Source organism: Panicum hallii, chromosome 9, assembly GCF_002211085.1.
Source record: "Panicum hallii strain FIL2 chromosome 9, PHallii_v3.1, whole genome shotgun sequence".
Lineage (NCBI taxonomy): Eukaryota > Viridiplantae > Streptophyta > Magnoliopsida > Poales > Poaceae > Panicum > Panicum hallii.
Genome location: NC_038050.1, coordinates 57318673 through 57332554, shown reverse-complemented (window position 1 = coordinate 57332554; position 13882 = coordinate 57318673). Strand labels below are relative to the sequence as shown.

The following is a 13882-nucleotide window of genomic DNA, read 5'->3' as shown; positions in this document are numbered from 1 at the left end:
GTATATGTTCATTGCCACGTAGGAAATACAAATATGTAGAATAAAATCTGACAAAAAAAAGAGAATCTAAGCCTTTTCCCCAACAGTGTGACACCGCCCCACGCGCGTCGCAGGACGCAGGGTCTATCTCTCCTTCCTCGTCCCGCTCCCCATCCATCGCCATTCCCCCCGTCTCCGCCCAAGTCAAAAAGAGGGAAGCTTCTTCCACCAGTCTCCCCAGCCCATCAACGACTAGACGCTGGTCAAGCAGCACCAACCCTAGCCCCCTCCCCATACTCCTCCTCCTCGCCCCCCTCCCCCTTCGCGAGCGGCGGCGAGGAAGGCGACGAGGAAGCCATGGATTCCTCCGGCGGCGGCGGCGGCGGCGGTGGAGCGCAGATCAAGGGGATGGCGACGCACGGCGGGCGGTACGTGCTGTACAACGTGTACGGAAACCTCTTCGAGGTCTCCTCCAAGTACGCCCCGCCCATCCGCCCCATCGGCCGCGGCGCCTACGGCATTGTCTGGTGCGTCCCCTCCCCCCGGCCCACCTCCCTCCCGCACCCGAGCCGCCGCGCGGGTGGTGTCGAATCGAGTTGCGGCCTTGGTTCGACCTGCGCCGCGTGGTTGGGCGCGTCTTGTAGATTCGATTCTCCTTGACGCTTTAGGCAAGAATTTATGCTGGAGTGAAGCGTGGGGGGCGAAATATTTTGCCGTAGATGTGCTTATGTGTCTGACCTTTCCCCCTCCTCGACGCTTTAGGCATGGATTTATGTTGAGGTGAAGTAGGGGCGGCAAAATGTTTTGCCGTGGATGTGCTTATGTATTTCCCCTTTTCCCCTCCTGTGTTTGTAGTGCGGCTATGAACTCGGAGACAAGCGAGGAGGTTGCGATCAAGAAGGTTGGCAATGCCTTCGACAACCACATCGACGCCAAGCGGACGCTGAGGGAAATCAAGCTCCTCCGCCACATGGACCACGAGAACGTACGTATGCGTGATGCGTTTTACTACCAGTAACCGCCTTTGGAGCTTGGACATTTCTGCTGTTGTGATACTGGGCTTTAGAGCTTACCCTTGTTTGTTCGTCCAACTCTTGTAGGCATTATGTTGTGCGTGTGCTGTAGGCTGTTATAGCAGGCTTACACTTGTGCAGTGCTTTTTGTTACTACTTATAAAAGAGCACGGTTTCTGCTCTAATTAGTGTTGTTCGATGTATTAAATCCCGTCCGATGTAAACTGCTCCATGAAACTATAATTTCACTGCTTATGTGGACTTTCTATAAATAGGAAGGAGAACAATACTCCATCTTCAGCTTTTCATGGTTGACATGTAAATGGAAGTGGGAATGTGGGGTTGAATTAGGAAGGGCACGTTCTTTTGTTTTCAAATTTAGTTTCTTTTGGAGGGAAAACTTTAGCCTTTTGTACTTTGCTAAATAAGGAGTATCCAAGGACCATCGGGTCAGCTAACCCTGCCCCACATGGTTGGTTGGGCATTCACCAATGTCAATTTGGCTGATTTATACCATTGATTGTATCTGCTTTGTTTACACAGCTTGACATAGCAGTGAAAGTTTGATTTGTTCACAAATTTGGTATGCATGTGTCATAACCATGTCTTACACTTCTAATCAGCAATTAATTTCCTATTATCTAATTTTTCTGATTATGATTTAACATTTGGTCACAGATCCTTGCCTTAAAGGACGTAATACGCCCGCCAAGTAGAGAGAACTTTAATGATGTCTACATTGTTACTGAGTTAATGGATACAGATCTCCATCAGATCATACGCTCAAATCAGCCATTGACTGATGATCATTGCCAGGTTTGTTCCTCCAGCTTGGGCCAAAGTTATGCTGTATCAAATAAACTATAATCAAATATCCAAATAAATATTGCTCGTGCCCAGTTCAGAAATTGATTATCATGTACTCCTTCCGTTCCAAAGTCTGCCGTCTTAGTTTTGTCCTAAGTCAAACATCTCTCACTTTGACATATGACCAAACTAAAAGGACCTACATTTTGAAACGGAGGGAGTATCTTGCTATCTTGTTGCAATGATGTCCCACATGTCTGTTTCCTACATTTCAGCTTAGCAGCAATGATATATTATGTGTTTTTCCTTTTCCCTTGCAGTACTTCTTGTATCAGTTGCTACGAGGGCTAAAATATGTGCACTCAGCAAATATATTGCACCGTGATCTAAAGCCAAGCAATTTGTTCCTAAACGCAAATTGTGACCTCAAGATCGCAGACTTTGGGCTTGCAAGAACCACTTCGGAGACAGATCTCATGACAGAGTATGTGGTCACTCGGTGGTACCGGGCACCAGAGTTGCTGTTGAACTGTTCGCAGTATACTGCTGCGATCGATGTCTGGTCAGTTGGATGTATACTAGGTGAAATTGTTACTCGTCAGCCCCTGTTTCCTGGACGGGACTACATCCAGCAACTAAAACTGATCACTGAGGTAAATTTATCTGATGGAATTGTTTGTTAGCATTTCCCTTAATATAATCCAGTGATTGCCTGATTGGCTCATTCAGAAAACCAAGATATTAACTTCCTTCTATATGGTACCGATTTTCTATGTGTTTGAGTAAGAGTCACATTTTATTGTAACTTGAAATTTAAATTTGTTTTGAGTAATTACAATTTACATTGTTTACCAGATTTGACCTACTAAACGTTTTCTCTTAACTTCTTATTTCTGTGAATTTCCTCTCTTCTAATGATCTTTGAAGTTAGTCTAATCTCATACACACAAATATTCTTTTTCAGACATCCTGGTTGATTATTGTAGGATGCACTGTTAACTTTTTATTATTCTATACACCATGGAGTACCTTTTTTTCTTTATTAAAATGTGTGTTAAAATGTGCCCCTGTAATCTCAATATCGATATTATTGAGTTCTTTTTCCTTCCAAAAGCTCATAGGCTCACCAGATGATGCAAGCCTGGGATTTCTTCGAAGTGATAACGCAAAAAGATACATGAAACAACTACCACAGTTTCCAAGGCAGGACTTCCGCTTGCGTTTCCGCAACATGTCTGCTGGTGCAGTCGATTTGTTGGAGAGAATGCTCGTGTTTGATCCAAGCAGACGGATCACAGGTACCTGGCTTGACTGAAACCACTTTATTAGTGGTGGCTTTACTATAAACTCAAATACCTTTTTCTCATGCAGTTGATGAGGCTCTGCATCACCCATACTTGGCTTCTCTTCATGACATCAATGAAGAACCTACCTGCCCTGCACCTTTCAGCTTTGATTTTGAGCAACCATCATTTACAGAAGCACATATAAAAGAACTCATCTGGAGGGAATCTTTGGCCTTCAACCCGGATCCTCCCTACTAAGAGCAAATGGTATTGTTTTTGTCGAGGCTTTAGAATGGCTTGTCCAAAAGAATGAATCACGTGAATGAATATAGTTTGTCTTAACAATCTAAGATCCTAGGTAATGTAGCTCGTGACACCAGTATAGATCCTGCATAGGTTTTTACAGACTTATTATGGAGGATTTTCTGTGATGTGCCAAGCTTGAATAATTTGGATTCTGGAAATTGATTGTTTTAGACCCAAAATGTCAGGGCCACTAGGACCACGTAGCATTGTGAAACACCTCAAAGAATTGCTCCTATCCCAAGTCTATGGGATAGGACCACGTAGCAAGCCTATGTGAACTAAGAAAGCTGTCGGATAAGCTTTAGGCAAGTTTCTATTGCTAGTTCGCTGGTTCCACTTCACCATTTGGAGTGTGTATTTTTGTTGATCAAGACTGTTGTATCGTATTGTTGATTTACCAAATCAATTCATTTCTATTCCTGATGTTACCCTTCCTTTTCGTTGGCTTTGTGCCAAGTGCAGGATAAGTTCTCTGCTGAAGGCATCTGAAGATCTCTAGCTCCAGCGGATGCAAAAACTTATGTCTGTGTGCATAGATTGTTTTCACGCTGCTTGCTGGAAGAACGGGCATGGGTTGCTGCTGCAATAGCAAATTCTCTTAAAGGCTTGTGAGAACAAACGATGTTTGTTTGTATTCCCTTTCAGATGCCTGAACCCAGGCTTGTATTATACCGGTTGATTTCATAAACTATTCTTATGTATCTAAGATTGTAATTTTGTAGACGATTTACTTGAACGACCCCTGTATATCTGAGTTGACATCGCTTCCCAATTGTATTATCTGAAACACGTTACGTTCTAGATTGACTTTGCTAATCTGGTTTCTCTGAATTATCTGAAGCCGGGGTTTCCCTCCAAAAGAGTACACGGTACTAAAAACACTCTCATTGTCTTATGAACATAATTGGTCTGAACATCCTAATTGTAGGAATCCACCGAGACAAGCTTTGGGTGGTCAAGTTGATCGAACAGGTTGTTCATCTGCCACACTGAAGCGAGCCTGCTGGTATTGTCGCGCACGTGTCAGGGACGCCAGCGAGCCAAGTCGATGGTATCGTCGTCTGCAAAGACGATCATGGCCGCCTCCTGCACGTCCACCTCGCCGTCCAGGTACTGGCAGACCTGCCTCATGCTAGGCCGCGCCTCCGGCCTCGGCTGGCTGCACATGAAACCCAGCCACGGCACCAGCTTGGCTTCCTCAACGTCGTAGCACCCTTCAAGCCAATCCCCGGAGCCGCGGGGCCATGTCGGCGCCGACGAGCACGTTGCTGGCCTTGACGTCGCGGTGCACCACCACCTGCGAACTCCTCGTGCAGGTACACCAGCCCCGTGCGCGACGCCGGATCCTCACGCGCTGCTCCCATGACAGCAGGGGCTTCGGAGGCATGACTGCGCCGGCGCGGCCGAACAGGTGCTCGTCGAGGCTGCCGTTGGGCATGAACTCGTAGACCAGCAGCAGGTCCTGCGCTCCTGCCCGCGCTTGCACAACCCGCGCAGCTCGACCAGGTTCCGGTGCCGCATGCGCCCCAAGTTCGCGACCTCGGCGACGAACTCGCGCAGCCCCTGCGACCCACTGCTCGGGATCCGCTGATGGTCACGACGTCGAACAATGTTCCAAAATTTACGGTTGAAGAATCGCCCGTGAATTTTGCATCGTGTTCTTGTAAAATTTTCTGCCGGACACAGCGGACAGGTTATCCTTTGGTCCAACGTTCGTCAAATAAGATTTTTAGCTATTAGACAATTAAACGGCAAACGTTCGTTGCAATTGGTTAGCAGCGACTGCACGTGCCTCTTACTTCTTCCTCCTTTCCTCTTTCTCCTTCCTTTCTTCTTCACAATACGGATCTGCCACCTCCCATCGCTAGCCTCCACCGCCGGCCGCGGCCGACGGTGACACGCCACCGCACCGCTCTGCCCGCCACCCGCCCCCACCTCACCATCCGCCCCCGCATCGCTGCCGGCGCTCGCCCCCGCCGCCGGCACCGCCCACCGGGGCTCCTCCACCACCCGGCCGGCACGCGCCATCGCCGCCAATCTCGCCGCACACAACTCGCAACCGCCAACCCGACCATCCCTTCTTACCCTATTGGCCATAAAACCTCCAAATCTCCGAATCCCTAACCGTAACCCCTCCACTGCTGCTGCCCCCCGCCGGCCTCCACCGCCGGCCGTTCCGCCCGCCTCCCGCCGCAGCCATCTTCATCCTCACCCTCCTCTCTCTCGAGTTTGACACGGCACGCAGCACGATAAAGACGGCGTTGGCTGACGATGGTTGCAGCGAACGTTCGTGGAATAAGATTTTTGGGATCGAACCCCATCCGAGTGCTCGCCACGCCGCCTGGATCCAACGCCAGTGGGGAAACCGGAAAAGGAAACCTGTTGTTCCGGGCCCAGCTTCAGTGACCCATCCCCGTAGGGCCCGATAAGAGCAAACCAACCCGACCAGCGTTCCCACCACCACCGTGTCCTCTCCTCTCCTGTCCTGCAACTGCTGCAAGCGACCACCCACCCACTCGCTTCGATCCCCTCCCTCGCTTACCCGTCTCCCCAAACCCCATCGCGCCGCGGCAGCAGCCACCTCCACCTCCCACCGACGCCACCGCCGGAGTGCTGGGCCGTGGGGGCGCGGCTGAGATGAAGGAGGTGGTGCTCCACGTCTACGACGTGACCAACAGCGACTCCGAGAAGACGAACAACACCATCCTCCAGATCAACCGCATCTTCAAGGACCGCATCGGCCTCGGCGGCATCTTCCACAGCGCCGTCCAGGTACCGGCTCCCCTTCTTCCCGCCTTCCCCCGCCGCCCGCCCCGGATCCCCTGCCGCTCCCGCGCCCGCTCCCCCCCGCCCCAGATCCCCAAATCTCACGCGATTTCTCTCCGAACCACCCCCCCCCCCCCCCCCCCCGCGACGCAGGTCTATGGCGAGGAGGAGTGGTCGTTCGGGTTCTGCGAGACCGGCAGCGGCGTCTTCAGCTGCCCCGTCGGGAAGAACCCCATGTACACCTACCGGGAGCGCATCGTGCTCGGGGAGACGGAGTGCGGAATCGCCGACGTGAACCGGATCCTGCGGGAGCTCAGCCACAAGTGGCCGGGACACTCCTACGACCTCCTCTCCAGGAACTGCAACCACTTCTGCGACGTGCTCTGCGAGAGGCTCGGCGTCCCCAAGCTCCCAGGTAAGGGCCGAGGAAATGGTAGGAAGATTGCACATTACACGTTAGATGGCGATTTACATGCTTGTGGCTAGGAAAAGAATGAACAAAATGAAGGAACGTGAGAAATCATGTGAGCTGATTATTGCAAAGAATGCTAGCTGTCAGATGACAGGGATTCATGAATTCTGAACCGAGGATCTTGCTACTACACTGTATTGAGCAGTTAAACTGGTGTTCGGTTATCTAAATGCTTTGGGATAACATGTCCATTTTTGATAATGGGAAGAGAGTTACGGCCTTTTGCTGACCATACAACCACAATTCATTATTGCATAGACTCATTATAAAAGAAAAGGAAATGGGGAAAGCGATGCCTGAATTGCCACATATCCTATGACTAGACCGCTACCAACACTTGGCAAAAACCTCCAGCCAAAATATCCAAAACTGCTAGGATAATATGGTTGGTGTATGAAACTTTGGAACTTAATGCACTAACATATGTGAGAATTTTAAGCAGGGCTGAATATCCCCTTAGGTCAAGTAGGTGCTAATCATTTAGATATTAGTGTTGTATTAATGGAAATTTTGCTAATGTTGCTAGCAGCCTAGCATGGTAGTATTACTTAGGTCGTCACGTTTGAGATGGCATAATTAGCTAACTCTTTTATTCTGTCTAACCTTGCAGGTTGGGTTAATCGCTTTGCCAATGCCGGTGATACCGCCGTGGTTGTTGCGGAGAACACAGCAGTTAAGGTACACATAGTATCTTGTTTTTGGTTGTGCATTTTCTTTATTTTCAATAGCAAGGTCACCTTATTGCATGGCTGTTTTTTTATAGGCTAGCGGTTGTATATCTGTATACTTTGAGATGTTGATGCATTGCATCATCAAATATTTCTTGTGAGCGCCATATTGTTATCTGAAGTTCTGAACTCAGTCAGATAGTGGTATATTGAGTTGCACGGGAAAGTACAAAATGCAATTTTTCCATTAATTTGAAGAATAAGTGAATAACATTAAAGACATGTTTTGCTGTGAATCTTTGATACAATATGTCAGCTCCAATTTACTTAATCCTAGTATGTAGCTAATTGCATAATCATGATTGCTACTTGCTTTCAGGGGCGGAGCCAGAAATGGGCTGCGCCCGGGTTGAACCCTGTACGCAAAAGAATTTGACGAGCAAAGTGAATTAAGCCACAGCTGCTCTGGTATTTGCTTTTTTGTCGTCAGCCTCTTATGAATTGGGCTGATGCTGGCCTACTCAGCCCTCCTTTCTTGAGCTGACCACTGACTTGCTCCATAGGGATAGTAGGCCAGGCTGGACCCGGGCTGCAGCACGCCCAGCCTGGGGCCTAGATCCGCCCCTGCTTGCTTTTATTACTTCTCTAGTCTGCTACTTACGTTTTTTATCTCCATTTTTTTTTTCACTCCAATGCAAATATCATTTATATTCGTGTTTTGTAGTATTGATTATGTAAAATGCTGTTGCAGTCTCATGCGTAGTGCATTCCAATTAGATGAAGTAGGTTCTTCATGAGACACTTTTTTTTTCTATACCTCCCTGTGTAGGCTTCTTTTCTTCGAATATTTGAAGATACGTGACATCTTTGATTATTTTCCTTAGTATGATATTTTTTTTCTGGTTGTGAATTTGTGTTTTGCAGTTCAGGCAGGCTAAAACAGAAATTGTGAATGCTAGTAGAGTAGCCTACAGATTTATGGCAGGCCTGGCTGCAAAAAATCAAGCCTCACCAGAGTCTCCGGGTAACAACCAAAACAGAGGTAGCCCTACTTTCCAGGGAGCTTGGTTCAAGAACATCATCTCAGCAGGCGCTAAGCCATCTTCGAGTGGATCAACTCCCTCACAGGATACTGATGATGGATCCCCTCCGTGGCGGCAAAATTCAACAGAACAATCAACACGGTTGTAGCTGATTCCCAGCAGACCGACCAACTGTTGAATTGAATCTGTAGTGTAACATTAGCTAATATTTGTTCAAAACCTATTGTTAAATTGAATTCGAAATGTAACAGTTGCTGATGTTTGTTCAAAAACTGTTATTTGCCCGTGAATCTATATTCTTCCCAGCATTGTTGAACGCCTTGATGGTGTCACAATGTGTAGCTGCTGATCTTGGTTTATTGTGTTACTGGACTTTCTACAGGTTGGGACTGTTGTGTAGATTTCCTATTGATCTCTCTCTCTCTCTCTCTCTCTCAACAGGGTAGCTGGTAATTCGATTGTGCATTTTATAGGTTTAGGGTCTCCTTGGATCCAGATGACTAGACCTCAGATCCGGATGACTAAACTTTAGTCCCGTACCAATTAGAAGTATTAAATATATACTAATTATAAAATTAATTGCATATATGCAGACTAATTTATAAGATAAATTTATTAAATCTAACTAATCCATCATTAGCACATGTTTAGATGAATCTATTAAATCTAATTAATCTATCGTTAGCACATATTTACTATAACACTATAACACAACATTATCAAATCATGAACTAATTAGATTTAATGGATTCATCTCGTGCGAATTAATCTCCATTTATACAATTAATTTTATAATTAGACTATATTTAATACTTCTAATTAATATCCAAACATTCAATACTTCTAATTAATATCAAAACATCCAATGTGACATGGACTAAAACTTAGTCCGGAATACCCAAATACCACTTGTACACGTGGCTCATGTACGGACGTGGCTCATGGAACCTCGGTTACGAGCTCTACGTGGAGTGGCCCAATTGTTTACTCACATCCAGAACTAGCTTAGTTTCTACCAGAGTTCAAACCCAAAATGGTACAACAGTCCTCTCTAAGACAACAGTTCTATCCACTGGACCAAAAAGGGACAGAAAGGGGAAGGCTCATTTACAAGAACGTAATGCAATTCAATTTACACGAGGGCCTGCACAGAGGGGAAAAATACGACAGGGGTAAGAAGCTCCTGGCTCACTAGACGAGGTGGCCCTCAGATGGAGATAGTCGTGGTGAGGAATACAAGTGGCAGCAAAACACCAATCCCAGTTCTTGAAGTACCTACTGTCATCAAGGAATGTATTCAAAGTTTTGCTGACAAAGGACGGAAAAAGTTAGCAAAAGTAATTAAGTACCTGAGCTTCCAGATTTTGGTGAGACAGGCAATGCAGGCAATGACATTTCTGAAAACAAAAGTGAAATGCCAATGTGAGTAAGAGAATCAATAATGTTCCAGAGAAAGGAGTGAAAAATCATAAGGTGCAGTACAATATTTCTGTGACCCAAATATGAGCTTCGCCACAGCTTACCTGGAGCACAAAGTGACAAGGATTGGACAGAAGATGAGGAAGGCCATGGTGCTGCAATATTGTCACTCAAATCACACGTAAAGCTAATTCCAGTAGTGTTGTCAAACTCGATATCCGTAGGTAAGCTCCGAAGTAGACAGCCTACAATAATGAACATTGGAATTAGCATAGAAAAACAGAGGCCTGTGGATCAAACCAGATAAAGTTGTTTGATTTGACACTGACCTTGCTGTCCAAAAGCTGCTCCAATCAAGTGGTGCCAAGGAAAATAAACAGAGTTATAATAAAATCCAAAATGAACCAAACATTGAAGATAAGTCCTTATGGATTCAGTGCATACCTTGCAGGCTGAAATCTTTCAAGTCAATATCACAAAGCCCATAAATATCATCCGCTACACCAGCTTTCTGCAGCATTGATCCAAACATTGTCGCGCAGTTAATTGCTTGCAGATTTGTGACAAATATTTGCTTCTGCCTAGTTCCAATGTAAGAGTGCAATGCTGCACAGCATGAGGGCGTTGAAGAAGATGCCTTGCCACATGCCTTAACGACTGAAGAAGGTTCATCAAAATCCAGTGGACAAACTACAGCATTTAAGTCCAAGAGTCAGCAAATTCACTTGTAGCATGCATAATGGAACTGACAGCACTGACCACCTAGTAGTCATGAGACACAGGAAAAATTTGACAAAAATAGCAGATACTTATAATTTAATTAATGGCAAACAAGGTGAATTCTGGTCCAAGCAACCCAAGGTCCCAGATACCCATGCACGGTTCAATCAAACAAAAAAGTGTGATATGACATACCTTTGTTCACCTTGCAACCAGATAATACTCTGAAAGCACTGTTCGCCTCTTCTGATGAAAGCTTCATAGACAACCATGAGTGAACTACCCCTTTACATTCACTAACAATATCAATCCCAGCAACACTCCCAGGTAAACTAGAACTTCCAAACATGTTTGCCCCACCTGAGGATATGTGAATAGCTGCTTCCGCTATAGCAGGTTGGCAGACAGGCCTACAGCACTCTTTCAGTGGGTCAACACTGCTACATGCGTCTATGAGTTTACTGGTGTTCACTATTTTCTCAAATGAGCTAATATCCTTCACAGGACAAGAAGCATCAGTCAGATTTGATGGCCTCAGAGTACATAACTCAGGGATATTGGTATTCGCCCCCTTGCTTGCAAGTATGCTCATGATATCCGAGAAACATGCATTTGCTGAGGCCTGATTAAGAACTAGAGTATCATTTCCACTACCGTATGCAGCTTGGAAAATGTTCATCAAGCTATTGACTTGGGGGCAACATATAACATCGGCAACTAATGGTGCTAAAGGAATGGAGCAATCAGATGCTGTCTTGTCGATAATATAGGAGAGTGCTGAGAAATTTACATGGCATTTCCCAGTCAAGACTGGATCATAAGACGTGTAATTGGGATACATAGGTGACAGTGGCTCAACTGGGTTAGAGTTGTGTGGAAGAACAGATGGTGAAATCTCTATTGGATCAAAGAGACCGATAGGTGGATCAGACAGAAGGAATTTGTCTTTTGGTTCAAGTGTAGTCTTCTGAGACAGAACATGCTGGGTGCCACAAAGCCAAACCGCCAACAGCACAACCCAATGATACACTGTACCTGCAATGCGATGTTCTTTTCAGAATAACATATCAAAGACAGTAATCATAGTGATCACCAAATCCACTTCAATTGCACAATGGATTTGCTTGAAAGAGCATGTAAAACCTAGCACACCTAGTATTTCCATTAATCCAGCAAAATTGTATCTCATTTCCTCCCATGAAAGGAGTTGTTTACCATGGCCTGCATATTGAACCATTTCTGACAGAAGCGCAAAACCACAAACTTCATTTAAATGTATCATTGTGAAAATCAACTCAAATTAGAACAGAACATAAATGCATTTGAAATTAATGTTGCTATGGAACAAGAAACAGCTAAGCATAAAGCTAAAATGGAATCACATGTTTAGTATCAAACAAGAACCTAGAGATAGCACCAATAGATTCAAGCAGAAATCCAAGTTGTACTGTTAACACAATTAAACTTATATCTACGAACCTCACAAATTTAACGTCTACGTTCATATGTGTGCAAACTGCAAACAGCACCTCCAAATAATATGGGGGTAAAAATACTCACCCTGGACACAAGAAACAGAGCTGGAACTCTCCATTTCTTTTAGCCTGAAGAAGTAAGTGCATGCATCAGGTAATCCGTACAGTCCAAAGTTCAATCAAAAGTTTAAGAACCCCACACAAGGGATCGCCATAGACAGCAACACTGCACCAGAAAAGTCAACAAAAACAACCTAGAGATATAAGTAAAATGAATGCTAATCCACAAGTGGGAAGATGAATCTCAAGCAAGTATGGGCGAGAAATACCATTTTAGTGAATCTAATTAAGTGTCCAATCATATATTTTGAGATAAGCAACGCAACATAGCAATGGGTTTTCTACAGAAAACTTTTATGTGAACAAGAGCTATCGTACTATCCATATCATCCAAAATATTAAATACAGACAAAATTGGATACCTTATGTATCTGCCACGTTGTTATAATGTTATCCTTACACATCACCAGTCTTTAAACAATGTAGGCTTTTGCTATCAAATGAATGCTTGATAGATAGTTAAACATTGAGCACATGCCGAATGTATAAAATGTTCCAAGATTTACGATTAGGACTACAATGCAGGATTCACAGGCAGTGGGGCAGGATTAGGGAAGGCCAGAGGCAGGGGTGACATGTAGTGGAAACTGGTGGTGACAGTGCCGCTACCGGACACAGGAAGGTAAGAAGACGGTGGTGGTTTCAGTGGGCGGCACGACATCAACAGTGATGAGTCAGGAAGTGCCGCTAGCAGCACTGGCTGAAGAAGGTCAAGGGAAGCAAAGCAGGCAGCTGTGACTCTGAGGCTAATGGCATTAGAGCAGGCACCAGTGACCACAGGTGCAGGAGGGTCTTCACTCTTCAGCAAAGCGAAGGGACAGCGATGGTGATTCTGTGTAGGAGGAAGAGCCACTAGTACTGATGGAAAAGAAGGGGATGTGTCGGAGGAGGAAGTGGCATTCACTAATTTTGTTCTTGAGGAGCAATGTTGTCTATTGTTAACACACTAGAAAACACTAATCTGCAGGTTGCATTAGGAATCTCTCACAAAACATTGAATCGTCTGCAAAATGGTCATCTCTAGTAGGAGTTACTACTAATATAGGACCTCTTTTGCAATTGAGCAAGACAGAACTCTCAAATGGAGGCAATGTCACATCCCTCTTGTAGCCATTGTGCCAGAAACAAATAAAAGTACATGTTTCTTGCTATCCAGCAAAGTCTACTCTATGCAGAACCGAGAGGCAAGTGTTCCATTCAACAGTTCTGCCAAAAACCGCCCGTGCGAGCTGGATGGCATGCATTTCAGTTGAACCCCCCAAAATTTGGAAAATACACTACATACGCCCCTTAATCGGGTGTCCAGAAGCCCTACGGTGGCAGCCAGTGTCGATCCTGGCTGGCATCTCGCACGCTGAAGAAGAAGAACCTAGCTGAACCGCGGGCACTACCGGGCAGCCGCACCACAATAACCCCCAACTAACCAAACGGAGCGAGAGCAACGGAGCACTCGGTCCGACTGCGAACAAACCAGCTCCGGAAGCAAGAGAACCACCCAAGCAAAGCTAGGATTATTGCTTACCAGCGAGAAGAAAACGGAACCAGTCCGCGTCGGGGCCCGGCGGATCTCAGCTCCACTGGAGAGAGAGAGGGGAGTGGCTACCGCGGACTTGGGGAGTGGCTGCCGCGGACTTGAGGAGCGGCCGGTGGGGGATCCGCGGGGGCGAGCGGTGAGAAGGGACGAGCTCGCGAGCAGGTGGCGGCGGCGAGATGTGCTGGCTTTGGATGGGGAAAGGAGCAGCAGGGGGAGGTGTGTGTGTGTGTGTGTGTGTGTGTGGCTGCAGCTATGGGACGGGGGGCACCCGCAC

The 13882-nt window shown here is 46.1% G+C and overlaps 3 protein-coding genes across 4 annotated transcripts; 2 read left to right on the top strand and 1 right to left on the bottom strand.

Annotated features, from left to right (window-relative positions):
• The first annotated feature begins 103 nt into the window (after positions 1 to 103).
• LOC112875328 (mitogen-activated protein kinase 6) lies at positions 104 to 4192 on the top strand. The gene is made up of 7 exons (XM_025939136.1): positions 104 to 506; positions 835 to 964; positions 1671 to 1808; positions 2120 to 2452; positions 2914 to 3097; positions 3171 to 3352; positions 3854 to 4192. The coding sequence occupies exons 1-6, from the start codon at positions 337 to 339 to the stop codon at positions 3341 to 3343; spliced, it is 1128 nt and encodes a 375-aa protein (XP_025794921.1). The 5' UTR covers positions 104 to 336; the 3' UTR covers positions 3344 to 3352; positions 3854 to 4192.
• A 1471-nt stretch (positions 4193 to 5663) lies between these two features.
• Positions 5664 to 8681, top strand: LOC112877919 (deubiquitinase DESI2-like). The gene is made up of 4 exons (XM_025942290.1): positions 5664 to 6163; positions 6311 to 6572; positions 7240 to 7307; positions 8222 to 8681. Exons 1-4 carry the CDS (start codon positions 6029 to 6031, stop codon positions 8486 to 8488), a joined length of 732 nt encoding a protein of 243 aa, XP_025798075.1. The 5' UTR covers positions 5664 to 6028; the 3' UTR covers positions 8489 to 8681.
• Positions 8682 to 9159: 478 nt separating this feature from the next.
• Positions 9160 to 13872, bottom strand: LOC112877488 (uncharacterized GPI-anchored protein At1g61900). Of its 2 annotated transcripts, none has more exons than XM_025941802.1 (8): positions 13597 to 13872; positions 12040 to 12180; positions 10675 to 11514; positions 10204 to 10449; positions 10089 to 10103; positions 9864 to 10004; positions 9690 to 9737; positions 9160 to 9618 (listed from the first exon to the last, which is right to left on the bottom strand). In XM_025941802.1, exons 2-8 carry the CDS (start codon positions 12071 to 12073, stop codon positions 9548 to 9550), a joined length of 1395 nt encoding a protein of 464 aa, XP_025797587.1. In that variant the 5' UTR covers positions 12074 to 12180; positions 13597 to 13872; the 3' UTR covers positions 9160 to 9547. The 2 variants fall into 2 exon arrangements, with proteins under 2 accessions (XP_025797587.1, XP_025797588.1); XM_025941803.1 differs by having other exon boundaries at positions 9160 to 9615; positions 13597 to 13871.
• Positions 13873 to 13882: the final 10 nt, after the last annotated feature.

Bases quoted from the DNA above. Each gene is read 5' to 3' on its own strand.
- LOC112877488 (XM_025941802.1), bottom strand. From the start codon at position 12,073: ATGGAGAGTTCCAGCTCTGTTTCTTGTGTCCAGG. The intron at 11,515-12,039 runs GTGAGTATTTTT...ATCGCATTGCAG, and splicing joins CTCTGTTTCTTGTGTCCAGG to GTACAGTGTATCATTGGGTT. The intron at 9,619-9,689 runs GTACTTAATTAC...CCTTGATGACAG, and splicing joins ACCAAAATCTGGAAGCTCAG to TAGGTACTTCAAGAACTGGG.
- LOC112875328 (XM_025939136.1), top strand. From the start codon at position 337: ATGGATTCCTCCGGCGGCGGCGGCGGCGGCGGTGGAGCGCAGATCAAG. The intron at 507-834 runs GTGCGTCCCCTC...CTGTGTTTGTAG, and splicing joins GGCGCCTACGGCATTGTCTG to TGCGGCTATGAACTCGGAGA. The intron at 1,809-2,119 runs GTTTGTTCCTCC...TTTCCCTTGCAG, and splicing joins TGACTGATGATCATTGCCAG to TACTTCTTGTATCAGTTGCT.
- LOC112877919 (XM_025942290.1), top strand. From the start codon at position 6,029: ATGAAGGAGGTGGTGCTCCACGTCTACGACGTGACCAACAGCGACTCC. The intron at 6,573-7,239 runs GTAAGGGCCGAG...CTAACCTTGCAG, and splicing joins CGGCGTCCCCAAGCTCCCAG to GTTGGGTTAATCGCTTTGCC. The intron at 7,308-8,221 runs GTACACATAGTA...TGTGTTTTGCAG, and splicing joins CGGAGAACACAGCAGTTAAG to TTCAGGCAGGCTAAAACAGA.